The sequence below is a fragment of the Netta rufina genome (assembly GCF_964035555.1).
Source record: "Netta rufina genome assembly, chromosome: 6".
Classification (NCBI taxonomy): domain Eukaryota; kingdom Metazoa; phylum Chordata; class Aves; order Anseriformes; family Anatidae; genus Netta; species Netta rufina.
In genome coordinates, this window is record NC_140129.1 from 2,710,884 (window position 1) to 2,725,773 (window position 14,890).

At 40.4% G+C, this 14,890-nt stretch overlaps 1 protein-coding gene across 5 annotated transcripts in view; it reads left to right on the forward strand.

Moving 5' to 3' along the window:
• Positions 1-14,890, forward strand: part of HECW2 (HECT, C2 and WW domain containing E3 ubiquitin protein ligase 2) — a 163,465-nt gene that overhangs the window by 79,934 nt on the left and 68,641 nt on the right. For 4 of the 5 annotated variants that reach the window (XM_084289277.1, XM_084289278.1, XM_084289281.1 and 1 more), the window contains 2 exons: positions 791-898; positions 11,952-12,046. In XM_084289277.1, coding sequence (XP_084145403.1) covers positions 791-898; positions 11,952-12,046 — 203 coding nt within the window. Of the gene's footprint in view, positions 1-790; positions 899-11,497; positions 11,508-11,951; positions 12,047-14,890 lie in introns of those variants that run through there. The other variant, XM_084289280.1, reaches the window with a different exon arrangement.

The window sequence follows — 14,890 nt, forward strand, 5'->3', positions numbered from 1 at the left end:
GGGTGTCTGAACCCAGGCTGGTAAGTAGGAAACAAACCCCAAGACCTGGTTTTGTTCCTGTTCGGACTAAAAGGTTTCTTAGGGAGGGAAAAATACTGATAGTACTAAGCTGATCTTCAGAGACTTCATGTTTACTTCTCAGTTCTCCTCTTCTGAATGTATTTCACTGAATTGCTCATTTGTATTTCTGGCTTACTAAGTGACAATTCTTTGGACCTCTAACTCTAGTTTACTGATAGGTGGTAATATACGGTACATGCCAGGAAATCGAATGTGTCAGATTTTTTGGTGTATGTATATTCTCACCAGTTTCTAAACTGCAGGAATCCTCTAAAAAATAAATCAAGTCCTAATACCTCTAACACCAATTCCATACATCATAGCTAAGGAGTGAATGCTAGATTTCCACAGCACAGAGCGAGACCACTGTATAATATGTTGTGGCAACTCTGTGATGACGTTGCAGGCAGCTATACATTCCCAATAGCCTGTCTATTGAGGCAGGGAAGTTTTGGATTTAATGCTTTACCTTGGCAGGCCACCTCTTACAGGAAACCATATATTTACTTTGGTTGTATGTATGTCTGCTCACTCTGCATAAATTGATCTATCAACTGTAAAAGAGAAGCCGTTTACCTTTTGCCAGTTTGCTTTTATATTTAGTTATTTATTTTAACAGAATTTGTGTTTTGTGTCTGGGCCTCTTGAACAAACAAACAAACAAAAAAAGCAACCCTGCTATTATAAATGTTAAATACTATGTGACAATTTTTTTTCTTTCCTCTTACAGATGAGAACTCTCCAGCCAATTTCTGGGATTCCAAAAATCGTGGAGTGACTGGCACACAGAAAGGACAAATTGTGTGGCGAATTGAACCTGGCCCTTATTTTATGGAATGTGAGTACATATTTACCCAGTGTAAGGCAAGCATGCCATTGTGTCAAGGGAAACCATCCAGATAGTGCTTGGTACACACTTTGTCAAACACTGATATAACAAATAAATTGATTATATATTTCTAAGCAGCAGCATATTTTTCAATGTGTTTGCCAGACATTACAAAAAATACAGTGACCAAAAAAAAAATAATTATAGAGTTTACAAAAAAGAAAAAGGAAAAAGTTGAGCTTAGAACTGCATTTGTGTTCTAGGGATGTTCTTGGACAATGTACTTCAGTTTAAGGGAACAAAAAATTGCCTTGTTAAATGTTGTGTAGTGTATATGCATTGAAAGATGAAGTACCTTCCTAGAAGTTTAAAATTTCAGCTGGAGAAAGCATTAATGGTAAATACACATGAAGGAAAAGATAAAAAAAGCCATAGTTCTTGCTGGTATGTGTTAGTATTAAGGGTAGATTTGCCTCTGGGAAGTGCCAGCCTCTTGTCCCGTTGCGTCAAGATTTCTCAACTGACATTTCATTACACTGGGAAACCAACCACTGGATGGTTTTGAAAGATTGAATCTTGGTGTGACTGGAAGCAACACTCCTCAGCTGAACTCTGCAGGAAGTGTATTGGTAGCCAACCTTCACATCATAGCCATTCACCACTTTGTTAGGTGACCAGGATTTGTAGGAAGCAAGCCACTCTGCTGTGAGATATTTTTGCTTTGTTGTTTGCTTTTTAATGAAAAGGAGTATTTTTACTGTCTGAAGTATGTGATCCCCTGCAGAAATTGGGTGTTTTAATTCTAGAACATTGTATATGAGCTTGTTGGAAACTCTGATATGAGTATCATCAAAGTGGCAATCAGTCCCAAAAGAGCTGTGAGCTGCTCTACCACCTGTTTAGCCTCACAGTAATGAATCTCCATAAATTAAAAAAAAAATAAAATATATATATATATACACTCCCACTCCATTTCCTCATTGTATACTGCAGTGCTGCTAACTGTAGGTTTTGGCAGAAATTTTTCTTCCAATTAACAGATATAACATCAGTATATGCATTTTAAGAGGTGTTGGAACCCCTATCCTGTAGATTATTATTAAAAATTCTTCTTTCTAGAAGTTGTCGTTGAACATTGCCAAGTGAATCTATGCATTACACACCACATTTTTTTGACAAGGAAAAAAACAAAGGTTTAATGGGATAAAATCACAATCAATTTCAGAAACTTACTACAGAGAAAAATGGTTGAACTGAAGATGAAGGTCAAGAAAATAATAAGGATTTAAAAAAAAAAATAACTTTCCTGGTGCCAAAGACAGTGTCACTGAAGCAGATTAAAGTCTATGTTAGAAAGGTTCCTTGCCTTTAATTTCTCATACATATACTTATATCAATATTGTTGCCTGTACTGGCAGTTTGCCTTCAAGGATATTTGTTTGTATCCTTTAGCATTGCTGTGTCATGTGTGGAGATGAGGCTTTTAGTTCACGTGAATGAATAACCTAGGTTAATGCTTCAAGAATTAGCAGTTTTGACTTAAAATCAGTTTCAACAGACTTGGGACTTTGCAAGCAACTGATATATATAAAGACAGAAGGATACGTGTTCCTTGCTTGTGGCTAGCTTTACTAATTAACAGTTTTACTGCCATACTATGAACAAAAGAGAAGCAATTACACAGCAGCTGAGAACTGTAAAAAGGAATGTTTATGGGCATATGCTGCTATAGCACATAGTGTGACAGATAAATATGTCACCAGTGACACTTGTGCTTCTAGTGAGAGGCCAAAAATTGCACTGACGTGCTTAACTGCATTTCTAATTGCACTTTTTAAACTGGGAGACTTCCCAAATACATGACAAAGTTTGCTCAGCAAGGCTTTTCATTTTTGCTTTTAGTGGGGGAGCATTTCTGATGCAGTTATAGGCGGCTTCTCCTTTATGTTACGTGATGTTAGGTTATTTCCCTGCGATGTATCACTACATCACAGCCCTGGTGAATGCACAGGTGGCCACACGGTTCAGGTATGACCTCAGTGGGGTTGCCTCTTGCTGCGCAGCACCAGGGGGCTGGGGGAAGAGAACGCAGCCTGGGTTCTCGCTGTGGTCTGCAGGCAGTGACGCTGCCCAGCCTGGGCCAGCCATGGAGATGAACTTAGCTCACCTTTAGGCTCTTTCTCCTGCCCTGGTGCTGATATAATTTGTACTCCGTGTAGCACTGTCAGAGCAAGAGGGAGAGGCAAATGGAAGGGCTCATGTCTCAATATGTGCCCAATTATTGAAGTTAAGGTATCTCTGATGCATTGATCTGCCATTAGTTTCCAAATTTTGGAAAGAATTCTACAGTTTTAGATTTCTTGTGCTTAGGAGCCTCTTTGCCAAGAGGCAGAATGTGTCAGATACATGTCACGGTGTTGGGGGTTTGTCATATTTACTCCTCTCGGTATGACGTGCAGCAGACCGTTACCAACTCAGCAGTGCTTTGCTAGGAGTGAAAGGAAGAGCTGGGAGTACAATCAGCAGCAGTATCTTTGATTTTTTGAAGCAGCAGATCCAATAGAAGACGACAACGTCTGTGGGAAAAGGATGGACAAACTGTGTAAATGGATCGATCTAAACTCAGCTGGAGATTAATCACAGTGTTGAAATGCTGGTTGGAAAGGACCTCTGAAGGTCTTTGATCCAACCTCCTGCTCAGGGTGGGACTATTACCAACACTTTACCTGGTCAGATGTGGCTTTTAAAGCTCAGTCTGAAAACCTTTAGGGACAGATTTTGCACATGCTTTAGGATGTTTCCAGTACTGCAGCTTTTCTACAGTTAAGGAAGATTTTTCTTGGCATCTTGTCTGAACCTCAGAAGCTTAAATTTGGGGCTGTCGCAAGGTTTAAAATCTTCTGATAGAACTGAAAATAGTTTTAATTCGTAATCTTTGTAACTACATCTTTCAAACTACCCCTGCTGCAGTTAGATGTTGCCTTAACCTCCTCTTCAGCAGACTAAAGAAGGCCAGCTCCTTCAGCCTCTTCTCACAGGTCATGTGTTCTCAATCCAACCATCTTCGTAGCCTTCTGCTGTCCCTGCTCCATGTTCTTGAACTCGAGGGACCCAAAACTAGGTGAGGTATTCCAGGTGTGTCCATACCAGCACTGAGTCAGGGGGATAACAAATTCTACCTCTCTGCTGGCCATGCACCTCCCAACGTAACCTGTGAGGTGGTTTGCTGTGCCCGTGGTGAGGTCAGTTGCTGGCTCATACTCAACATGATGTCCATCCTCAGCCCAGGATAAATGAATCTGGCCTGAAGCTGTTTGTCTTTTTGGCAAGAAAAGTGATTACACTGAAGTTCCTAATGTTGAATGATGAGTTGAGATCAGTCAGCGTGCATATGATCCCAAAGGGTTTGGTTGCATTTTTTCCCAGCAGTGTCAGAGCTCAGGGACATGGCACATCTTTTCACCCGTAATGTAAGATCTCTCCAGGGCAGAGTGCAGAGGATGATAGCATCGCTAACAAGCCATATGCAAATTAATCTTATGCAGAAGGAGGATTTCCATTTTAATTGCATTAATGTTAATCAGTGGGAGTCAGCTGGTTTGGGCCTCAAGCTCCTTCTGAAATCCTCAGATTTGTACCTTGTAAAAAAAAAAAAAAAAAAAAAAAAAAAGCATCTTATGCCTTAGTTTGGGAACCAATTTTTCCATGAGGATAATTATAAACTCATTAATAGTTTCACTGAAGTCTGTGGAATTTATACTTGTGTTTAAAGTTAAGCCTTGGTTAAACTTTTTGTCTGAATTTTACATTACTCTGTATCTGCAATCTTCTAACTCAGTTTTCTGGTCATTCAGTTTATTCCTTTTAAAATCCCTCCCTATAGATCCACCACCTCCTATTTCCCAAGCAAAGGCAGAGCTGAAGGCCGTCTCCTCTCTTCAGATCAGGCAACCCTCAGAAAACAGGGTGGGGAGAATCTCACTATCTTCATACTAAAAACAGGCATTAATTCCCCCAAGCACCCAAATTAGCTAAATTAGGATGATGAAAGATAATTCTCATATGCTTTAAAAAAAAAATCGACACAAAAAATCCGTAAACTGTATGCAGAGAGGAGAGAATCAAAGGAGTCAGTGGTGAAATAATGAGAGGTGAACTTAATACATTCCAGAAGTGCAAGCAGCCTCTGGGGGGAGTGGCTGAGGAGGAGGGGGAGGAAAGGAGTTTGGAAGGAAAATAAGTTCAAAGCCCAGCTCACCACCACAAGCAGCTGGTATCCTGAAGCTGTCACCTCCAGATGAAGTGACTGGCTCTGAACTGCAGAGCCAAAGCCGGCAGAGGCAGGAGCTCCTTTGTTTTACCTGGGAAAGGAGCAGAAATGCGCTGTGAGCACGGCAGGGATCTTTGTCACTTCAGAGATTCAACAAGGTGAATGTGAGCATCAGTGTGCCCAAGATGGTGTTTCCTTCCATAACAGATGTGACTAAAACTTTCTGCTTTGAAGTTTGCTAAAATGTGGGGAAAGGCAAACAATGACTCACTAGCCGGCTCCCTCAGGTTGTTTGCTCTACGGACTACAGAAGGATTGCTAGACATGACCGCAGCTCTACAAACAGTTTTCTTCCTTCTGCTGTGAAATGAAAGGACGAGTTCAAGGTGTGTCACTCTGAATTGATGGCAATGGTGTGAAAGTGCAACACAGCTCAGTGCCTTTGTGTTTATGGTTATGTTTATGCTCATGTTGCGGTGTTTATCACGACATCAGGCTGTTAAGTTCTTTAAGTATGTCAGGACTTTTAGCGTCTGCTCCAGGAGCAGAGTCAATGTGGCAGAGAGCTTCTTGGGGCACCACAGTCTGGGAGCTCAGGATGGCAAGGGCTCCCTTTCGGGGGTGTTGGAGCAGAGGTGATGGCATTCCTTGTGGAGAACAGAGGTAGCAGAAAGACAGAGTTGAAATGATCCACAGAAATCTTGGTGTGATGGCAAAAGCGTACCATAGACAGCTTGAGGTGTTCTGACGACCAGTTGATGAGAGCTGCCTCTCACAGACAAACTGCAGCTTTGATGTCTGCAGTGTGGGCAGGGACAGGTTATGTTGGATGTGCCACGGGGGAGAAGCGGTATAGTGTGGTCACTGTCAGGCAACACATAACTGCAGTGCTTATGTACTTCCGTGGGCACAAAGTCTTTAAACCTGCAAACTTCCTAGTAGTTAAAACAGACCGTGGTGTGTTTCCTGCTGCCTGGAGCAAGTGGCACAGCATGGCGCTTGTGTCCGTATAGCCAGCCCGTCCTCCCTTCCCCAGCACATGGGACAGAAGTGTCGGGGTTGCTCAGTGACTGATCAGCGGTCCTGATGGTCGTGTGTTTGTACTCGAGTCTGTACGTGCTTGGTTTATTGATACAGGTGCAGGCCAAGAGCTTCCTTTGAGACTGAGTTAAAACTAATCCATAGTGCCAACTGTTGGGATTCATCCAGATGCTGCCAGTCTTGTCACACGAATCACTTCCAAATCACTCTTGGGATGTTTGTGGTTAAATCACTGCTGGTGCCTCACTGCAGTGCTCGGATGGGTGACTGCACAGACTGTTGCTATTTTATCCTTAAACTCTCACTTTTGTGGCATGACTCTGAGATAAATTCAGAAAGCGTGGTGATGATCCATGTGTTTGCATTATACAATATCATGTTACAAATGAGGTTTTATATAGCGTTCTCTCTATTCAGTGCCCATTACAACGAAATTACAAAGTTTGTAAAAATAGCATACCAAGACTGAAATTTGCTGCACATTGCAGTTAGAAGAGTGCACTCCTAGCCCCATTTTTTCTTTAAAAAAAAAAAACACAAAACAACACCAACAACCTAATATAGATTGAAGAAAAACAAATTGGTTTCATAATTGAACTTGATGTGCTTTTAGCTTTAAAAGGCTGCTCTCCTGCAGAGTTGTTGCTATTGTCTAGTAGGGATAGGAGCACAGTTTAGTGCTCTGCCCAAAGCATTGGTCAATGGTCAGTGCTAATAAATGCTTTATCAACGTAACTTGTTACTTGTACCCAGTGTTTATATTTTGACCATTTAAATGAAATTGTGAAAATCATATTTTCCTCACACTGAATTGTTCTGAGCCTGGGATGCTTGCCTGCGTGGTCCTGTGTAACCAGTGCCCTTCCAGCACTCTACCAGGGCTCTGTGCTTCTCGTGGTTATTGTCCCAACCCTATTTATAAACTTGTTCACTGAGTAAGAAATACTTTTATTATACTTCTGCTATTTATATCTGTTGTCTCTTACTAGCTATTTTTGTGTATCACAAATAACTGAAATAGGGTTTTGTCTTGTGTTTTTTTTTGGTTTTGTTTTTTTACGATTTGTGGCAAGCCTTGTTGACTTCCTTAAGCATGTAATAGCCCAGTGTTTTGTTTTAAAGGTTAGGTTAACCTTTTTGCCAAACTGGAATGGAACAGGCAGGGCTCATGACCGTAAGTAGAAATGCCTCAGAGTTGCAGCAAAGTGCGGGCGGGCGGCAGGGCCAGGTAAGCTGTTGTTTGAGCAACTGTTGCTTAGCGGCTTCCTTTGAGGCAGGTTAGGTGCAGAGAGACCACGGGAGGGGACAGAATTCATCTGTTACTGATACTAATTTAGCTAAAAAGCTCTCTGAAATTCTGCTTAAATCACTTTCCTTTTTTTAATCCTTCCTTCTGTAAAATAAACTTTGTGATATACCTGCTGAGGGAGGGGGAGAGTGCCAGAAGGCAGCCTGCTTTGGCACTTGCTCTGCTGTTTGCTGCGCTGCGCTGTTATGAGTAGGAAGTAATCCAAGAGATGGTTGGTTAGAATGATGCAGGGGAAAGAGCGCTAAATACTTGAACAAAAAGGTTGTGTTTAATGAACAGTCACGCTAAGAAAATAAATTCACCTGACAGGATGTGCAGAGCACTTTTAAATTCTTGCAGTTGTCTATTGGCTGTTTGTGTTCAGCTGGGAAAAAATAGGGTTTAACCTGGTGTTTTTTCCCTGTATTACTTCTCCCTTTATACATTTGTAAAATCTGAATGTGAGTGATCTAATTTGTGTTTAATTTGTTAATTTGTACCAGAGTTTTCTTAAATGATTTGCAAAACATGCTCTCATACTTTTTTTATGAGCTTCTGTGGTGTCAGCTTTTTCTCAGTGTGGGGACATACGTTTCTATCTGCAGAGAGCCATGGATTCAGCTTAAGTGACTCCCGGCATCTTGCTGCAGAGTCCAGGAGCTCTGAGCTGCTGTGCATTTTCTGTGCAGCTAGCAGGGAGCACCGGTCATCTCCACAGGCCGCTGCAACCCAGCAAGGGTTTGACTTATTTTCTGGAGGTGACTATTATTATAAGCAGATCTCTCTCTGTTATTGAAGAGGCAAGAGTGCATGGTCCATAGAGGGAAGTACAGCATTATGCTGCTTTTCAGGCAGGAGTTCTTGAAATTCAGATACCACTGCTTGAGTCCCAGAAACCTTTCTTAAGTGACACCTTTCTTAATTCCAACATTTTTATGTAATGGACTTGAGCTATAAAACTATGGTTATAAAATGTTAACAGCTATTAGCTTTTAAAGAAGGGGATTATGGTCTTATCCAGATTAATTAACATGTATCCCTTTTTATATGGCTCTGTGGTATCTTTCAAAGAATCGTAGATACCCCGATTTCATTTTGTCCTATTTTTAAACGAAGAGGAAATGTCTGGTCGCTGTAGGAATTCCTCGCGGTCTGTGTGATGTCTGGAGGAACGTCAGGGACAATGGGACGTGTGGCAGCAAGAACAGAGAGCTAGGTACAGTCACTTTTTCCCATGAATGAAAATAGTTTTTGTTGTGCAAGGTCACATTTTTTCTTTAATCAAGCAGACAGCATATAGTCCTGTGGTCAGGTACAAGTGTCTTCCCCTTGTTGGATTTATTGCTGTTAAATTTTTCAGTGCAGATCACATACAAAACAATTTGATTAACTCGTTGGGGGAAGCAGTAGTAGGAAAGAGAAACAAGAGAAGGGCAAGTTTACGCTGAAAGGAAACACCTGAAAATGAGGTGGCAGGAGGAATAAAAGAAGCTAGGAAAACTTTAGGTGATGCATGCTATTTAGCAGTCTATACTATGGAACAGCTGAGAGGAGGCCTGTATATTAATATGGTATTGACCTCAGCTTTCTAAATATTCAAGTCCTGTTTGCAGGAGCTTACTGTTTCTGAAGATTTGTTTGTATTTTGAGGGCCTTGTTTATATGTAAGTAGAGAGGTGTTCTATCAGGAGCAGGCACAGACACCTATTGTCAACATATCTGGGGCACAGAAATCCATCAGACATGAAGAACAAACATTCAAATCACAGTTTTTCTGATAACACAGAAGAAGCAATGTCAAAGAGCTACATCCTCAGCGTTTTTGAATTGACAGGATTCCTCTGAGATTTCTTTCACTGTTAAGTACTAATTGTAGCTTTTAGCACTGTTACATATATCTAAATAAATATATGTATGTATATAAAAAATTAGCTGTCTCTGGTTCTGTGAGGGCACTGTATTCTTGCTGTGCACAAGATCAGATTTTGCAAACCTATATTCACATCAGCAATATCTGGCATAAGCATGCCAGATAGCCCAATTTTCAATTTCACGCTGAATTTCAAGTGCAGCTTCTCCCCTGTTAATCCCAGTGCCACAATGCTAATGGCACCTCCAAGGTTCCTGTGTGTAGAGCTGTATAAAGCCCAAACCGAATCAATGCTACTTCTCTTGGTGAGAGTAGTTGTCTCCAGATGCCATGTCTTAACTTCTCTTTTTCTAATAGTTTTTCTAAGCTTTTTTTTTTTTTCTTTCTAAATTCAGTTTGTATGAAATGGATTGTCGGATCTATTTCTTGAATCAGATGTTGTCTTCTACCACCAGCCACATACAGGTGTTGGAGAGTACTGCATGCTTGTAGAAGTCACTGAGAGGGAGAAATCCAAGGATCCAAAGCTTGTGGTATTGCATTTCTGCCTGCAGGAGAATTTAAGTGCCAGTGTAGTGAGAATGTACAACAAACTTCTGTCTGCATTACGGGCTGTCTGCAAATAAGAGCAGCAGCTGATAGCTCTTCCAGTGCTAGCTTCTTTTTCTGAAGTGACAAGATGAGAGTAGGAGGAAGAGGGATCAGAAGTTCTTCCACCTCCTCCCTCCCTGTGAGCCCAGCTTTGAAGGTCAGTTCTGAGGTGCATCCTCTCTCTTAAATGAATGTTGACTTACTGTAGCAATTAAAAAAAAAATAAAAAAAAATCCTTCTTGGCTGAGCAGACTTGCAGAATGGATTCTTCATCCTTCTGAGTAGGGATAAGTGGGCATTTTATCTCGCAGTGATGAAGTACCTCAGCCCCCAAGGCTGTGTCCCACAACCATATTCAGTACATGCGGTTTTGTATTTTTGGGCTTCCAACGTACTGTTAAACCAAGTGGAAGGAGTTGAATTGCCAATACTTTTATGCACACCCTCTGGTTCTGTCCAAACCGGTTGCTGTAATTTGTGCCTGCCTGTGGCCATTTTTGTCTGGCTGTGGTCACTTCTGTACCCAGAGGTAAACCCTCATCAACCTCCTACAGAAGAGATGTTCCAGTGGGGAAGGAAAACAGGGAGATTGTTCCAGACAGGGAAAATCCCACAGTATCAAGGACAGCTATAATTATAGCTGCACTGCTATGTTAGAAGAATGCAGAGGAACAACAGTAGAGGTCGGGCTTCACTGAAACATAATACTCTTTTGTCTGCAGCAAATGCAGTTTAGCAAACAAAACTTTATTCAGTGGGACCAGAAGTGTGGTGAAACGTTCACCCTTCCTGTGTTCCAGTATAAAGTGCTTCAAGCTTCCTTCAGATACGTATCATGCAACTTCTTCCAGAGTCTGACAGGGATCAGGCTAGTAGCAAATAGTTCAGTGAGTCCTTTTCATAATGATTATATTGAAATAGTAGCAGAAATACAACCTGCAGAATACACAAAGAGTAGATAACCAGCTGCTCTGTTCTTAATTTCCTGCTAAAGTATTTCTACAGGCAGATCGCTGAGTGATGGATTGTACTCATACAGAATGAGCTTTAAAGAGCACTCTGCATGTTAATAGCTTTCCACCATGAACAACTGTACTTGGATCTCCATTCCCACCACAATGTCAGGATATCTGTAGGGCTAATGCAGAATCCAAGTGATAAGAGCCTGAATTTTTAATATTTTATCTCATGCTCAAGTTTTATCTCTTATTACTACCCTCTTATTTTACAAGGATCAGGGGTATTTTTGGATAGGCATGCTAAATGATAGTAAAAGGTTTGACAGAAAACACCAAAAGGGAAATCTTACTAGTGGGGCTCTGCAGGAGTTACTGAAAGAAATGCAGTGCTTTTTGATACTGCTGGCTTCAGAATGAAAGACATTCCGGCCATGCCTGCAGAGTCAGTGAGTGTATGCCAGCCACACCTTTACATCAACTTGCTGTGTAACCTGTGACTAAGAGCTCTACTGCATTTCTTGGATATATATAGAGAGAGGAGCATCTGGTAGGACCTGGGAAGGATCCCTCTCATTCAGTTTTGGTGAGGCTGATGCTAGGTGCTGTGTATATATAGTTTTGGAGTCCATGTGTCAATATTAATGTTGAGAAGTGGAGAAAGAGCAGCAGAGAGCACAATAATGATCACAGTAGATGATCTAATGATTTCTCCTACAGCTCCTAAGAGTCAACTCAGACTAAAAAGCACAGTTTACTTACAGCAAATAGGGTTGTATTACAATCCAGGGAAATGTATCCTGAATCTGTGTCCTGATCGTCCGCAGTCCTGTTCTACAGGTCAAAATAAAATGTATTTCACTTACAGTTATTGTGTGCTTCTACAGCAAAGATGTACCAGTGAACTGTACTGGTTAATCAGCCTAAACAATGCGCAATGAACAGAATTGAGCTGCAACTTCCCATACACACGTTCCTTTAGTTGACTGTCTTTTGCCTACTGTCTATCACAAAGGATTTAATGTGATTTTCGTTTTGTTTTCTAGCTGAAATAAAGATCTGTTTTAAATACTACCATGGTGTTAGTGGAGCCCTCCGAGCTACTACTCCATGTATCACTGTGAAAAACCCTGCTGTGATGGTAAGTTTAACCTATTTGTTCATTGTATTTGTATACGATATTAACTGCCAGACAAACCTATCAGTATAAGTCTCCTAGTTTTACTATTAACTGCAACTTCTGGAAAAAAAGAGAGAGAGAGATTGTATGACAACAGTCACCTAAATTAGGAAATGCTTTTCATGGCTCAGTATTTTTTCATGATAAAATGACGGTAAAATTCACCAAGTTGAAATGAAATCTTTTATGATAACAATTTCATTTTACTTGCTTTCGATATTAATGCTTCCAGTTTGATGTAATTTAACACCATGTTAGAAATTTTTCACACTGGTTATCTAATTCAAACAGAATTCTTATCGGAAGTCTCCACTTATTTGTTATTATTAAAAATGAAACTGTTGCTGAGATAGCAGTTACTAGTATATATAAAAAAAGACCATACAGAACTCTGCTGTTGCGGAAATTATTGATTTTTTAGGAGTGTTCATATACCATTGAAATTTAGATAATTCTCCGACTTTCATGATTTATTTTTGCCTTATTACAATTTCATTACTTGCACTTTTGAAACCTTGAAGTTTTAAAGGAATTTTTTAGTTGTTTAAATAAATACCATTAAGAATAAGAAGAATCTTTCACACTTATATCCAAGTACATTTGATGGACATAATTCATCAAATAGGCTAGATCTTCAGTTGACGTAAAGTCTCACAGTACATTTGATTCATTGATATTACCTGCCAAGTATTTAAGATTATATCTGTCAGGATGATGTCTTGACAACTACAGCGTTGAGGATACTGTAGAGCACAATTTATTTAAGCTGCTTGCTTTTAATCTGATCTTGCAGTTCTTCAGCATTGTCAATTTATATACAAGTGAATGTTATGGCAATCAGATACTGTATGTGCTGTCATGGACTAGGTCTTGTTATACCAAATGTTTTTTCTTTCTCTTAGAATTCCTGACCTAAATGACAGCATCGTTTAATAGTTAGACCTATGAACAATACATGTTCACAGCAGGCATAGGAGCTTTTGATACTTTATAGAAGAAAATGTGCTACAGTTAGTGAGCTTGACAACAACTGTGTTTAATATAAATTTATAAACTACAGAATGAAAGCTAGCCTGATTGTTTTGTGTTTTGTTTTTAAATAAAAAATAGGCATCTCAAAGTAATGAAGAAACCATTTAAGCCTGTATATTTTCTTGGTCTTGTCATACAAGCCACTTAGTGGTATTTTTTCAAGACTAGTTATGCAAAAAGACATCTGAACTCCTCTCTCTGAATATGCATTTATTTACTTGGGAGTTACCTGAAAACCCATCTGTCAGAGTCATTGGTCCATGTTGTGGGGTTAACCTGCTGTCACTATGGAAGTTGTTTGTTTGTTTTTTTTCCTTTGAAAGGTAGCACAGGATCCTGGGTATGCTACAGAATTTGTACTCCTGATGGAAGGTGTAATTTTATGTAAACCTTTTGTTTGCTCTAACAACACAGACTTCCAGTAATAGTGAGCTGACAGTTTCATTGATGAGAATGTCATGATAGCTCAGATGATGCCTCCTATAAAATATCATAGTGGGTTAGTTATACATAAGTATACCTATTATTAAGCATTAGTACCTCATACCATTTTCCTGTTTTTGGTGTTAAACTTAAGCACTGTGTGTGTCATGTCCTTTGTGACAGATACGTTGGTCCTGAGAGTGGTAAAAGTCGAGGCATGCCCATTCCTTCTTTTTTTTTTTTTTTTTTTTTTTTTTTTAAAGCTGTGATAAGTTACCTGCTTACTTGGATCATGCTGAACTTCTGCATTGCATGGTTTGGTGGGAGATCCATTTCTGGTTTTCCTCATGGTAATGGAATATTACACCGGGAATTTCAGCTCATCTTATTTTTGGTTAAGCAGTTAATATTGTGTTCATTTCAGCTAGAGGTAAAAAAGCAAGGTCTGATTTAGTACTCAGAAACACTTCCTTACACCAGGTGAGATAGCCTGTGTAGTGCAAGAATGTGTGTCTGGTGGGGTCAAGTCTTGCAATTGGTGCAGAAAAACTGAACCTGCTGTTCAGATCATAATGGAGCTGGAAAATGGCATAAAACAAATGAAACTGTGGAAGTGCTACAGAACACTGTTACAATTAGTTTTATGATAGCTGAATTGTGGGCAAATCATATTTTCTGTAAAACATACTAAAACAGTGATTAGCAATATAAACAATGTTATCTGTAGTCCATGATGTAGTGGAAAGATACATACAGGAAGAGGAAGACCTTTTTGTTGGTAAGTAGTGTTCTTAACAAGAAACCAATGCCTGTTAGGAGTCAAGTAGAGCACAGTGATACGTGCAGAGTTCCTGCAACCGTGCCTGCTTGGCTTCTCCTTCCCACCAGGACTGGCCCCTTCTTGCTTCCAGAGCAACCCTCCTAAAGCAGGAGGATGCAGGTTGGGCTGGAGTTAACCCAGTGTGTCTTCAATGCCCTCATAATTTTACTACCAGCTGTCACTGCTTGTGTATCCTTACGAAGCTGTGGGAGTAATGATACCGTGCTTGGTGGGGAGGTGAGAGAGCTGAGAGCTTTCTGGTGAGAAAAGCTTGTCCCTGAAATCGATGGTGAATCACGACTGCGGCGATGAGGACGGGAAACGGGCCGGGCGGGGAGCAGTGCAACTTCCTGACACAGTCTGTTCCCTCACGAGGCTGCTGAGGCCCATGGGGATGCCAAATGTCAACGTCACCATGGTTTCTGTATGGCTTTATTGGCTTGACTGCTTTTATATGCTAGGCATGGGAATTTTGCAACAGAGTAAGTCCTTCAGTATCAATTGCACCCAGCGTTTGTTCTGATTGTGCT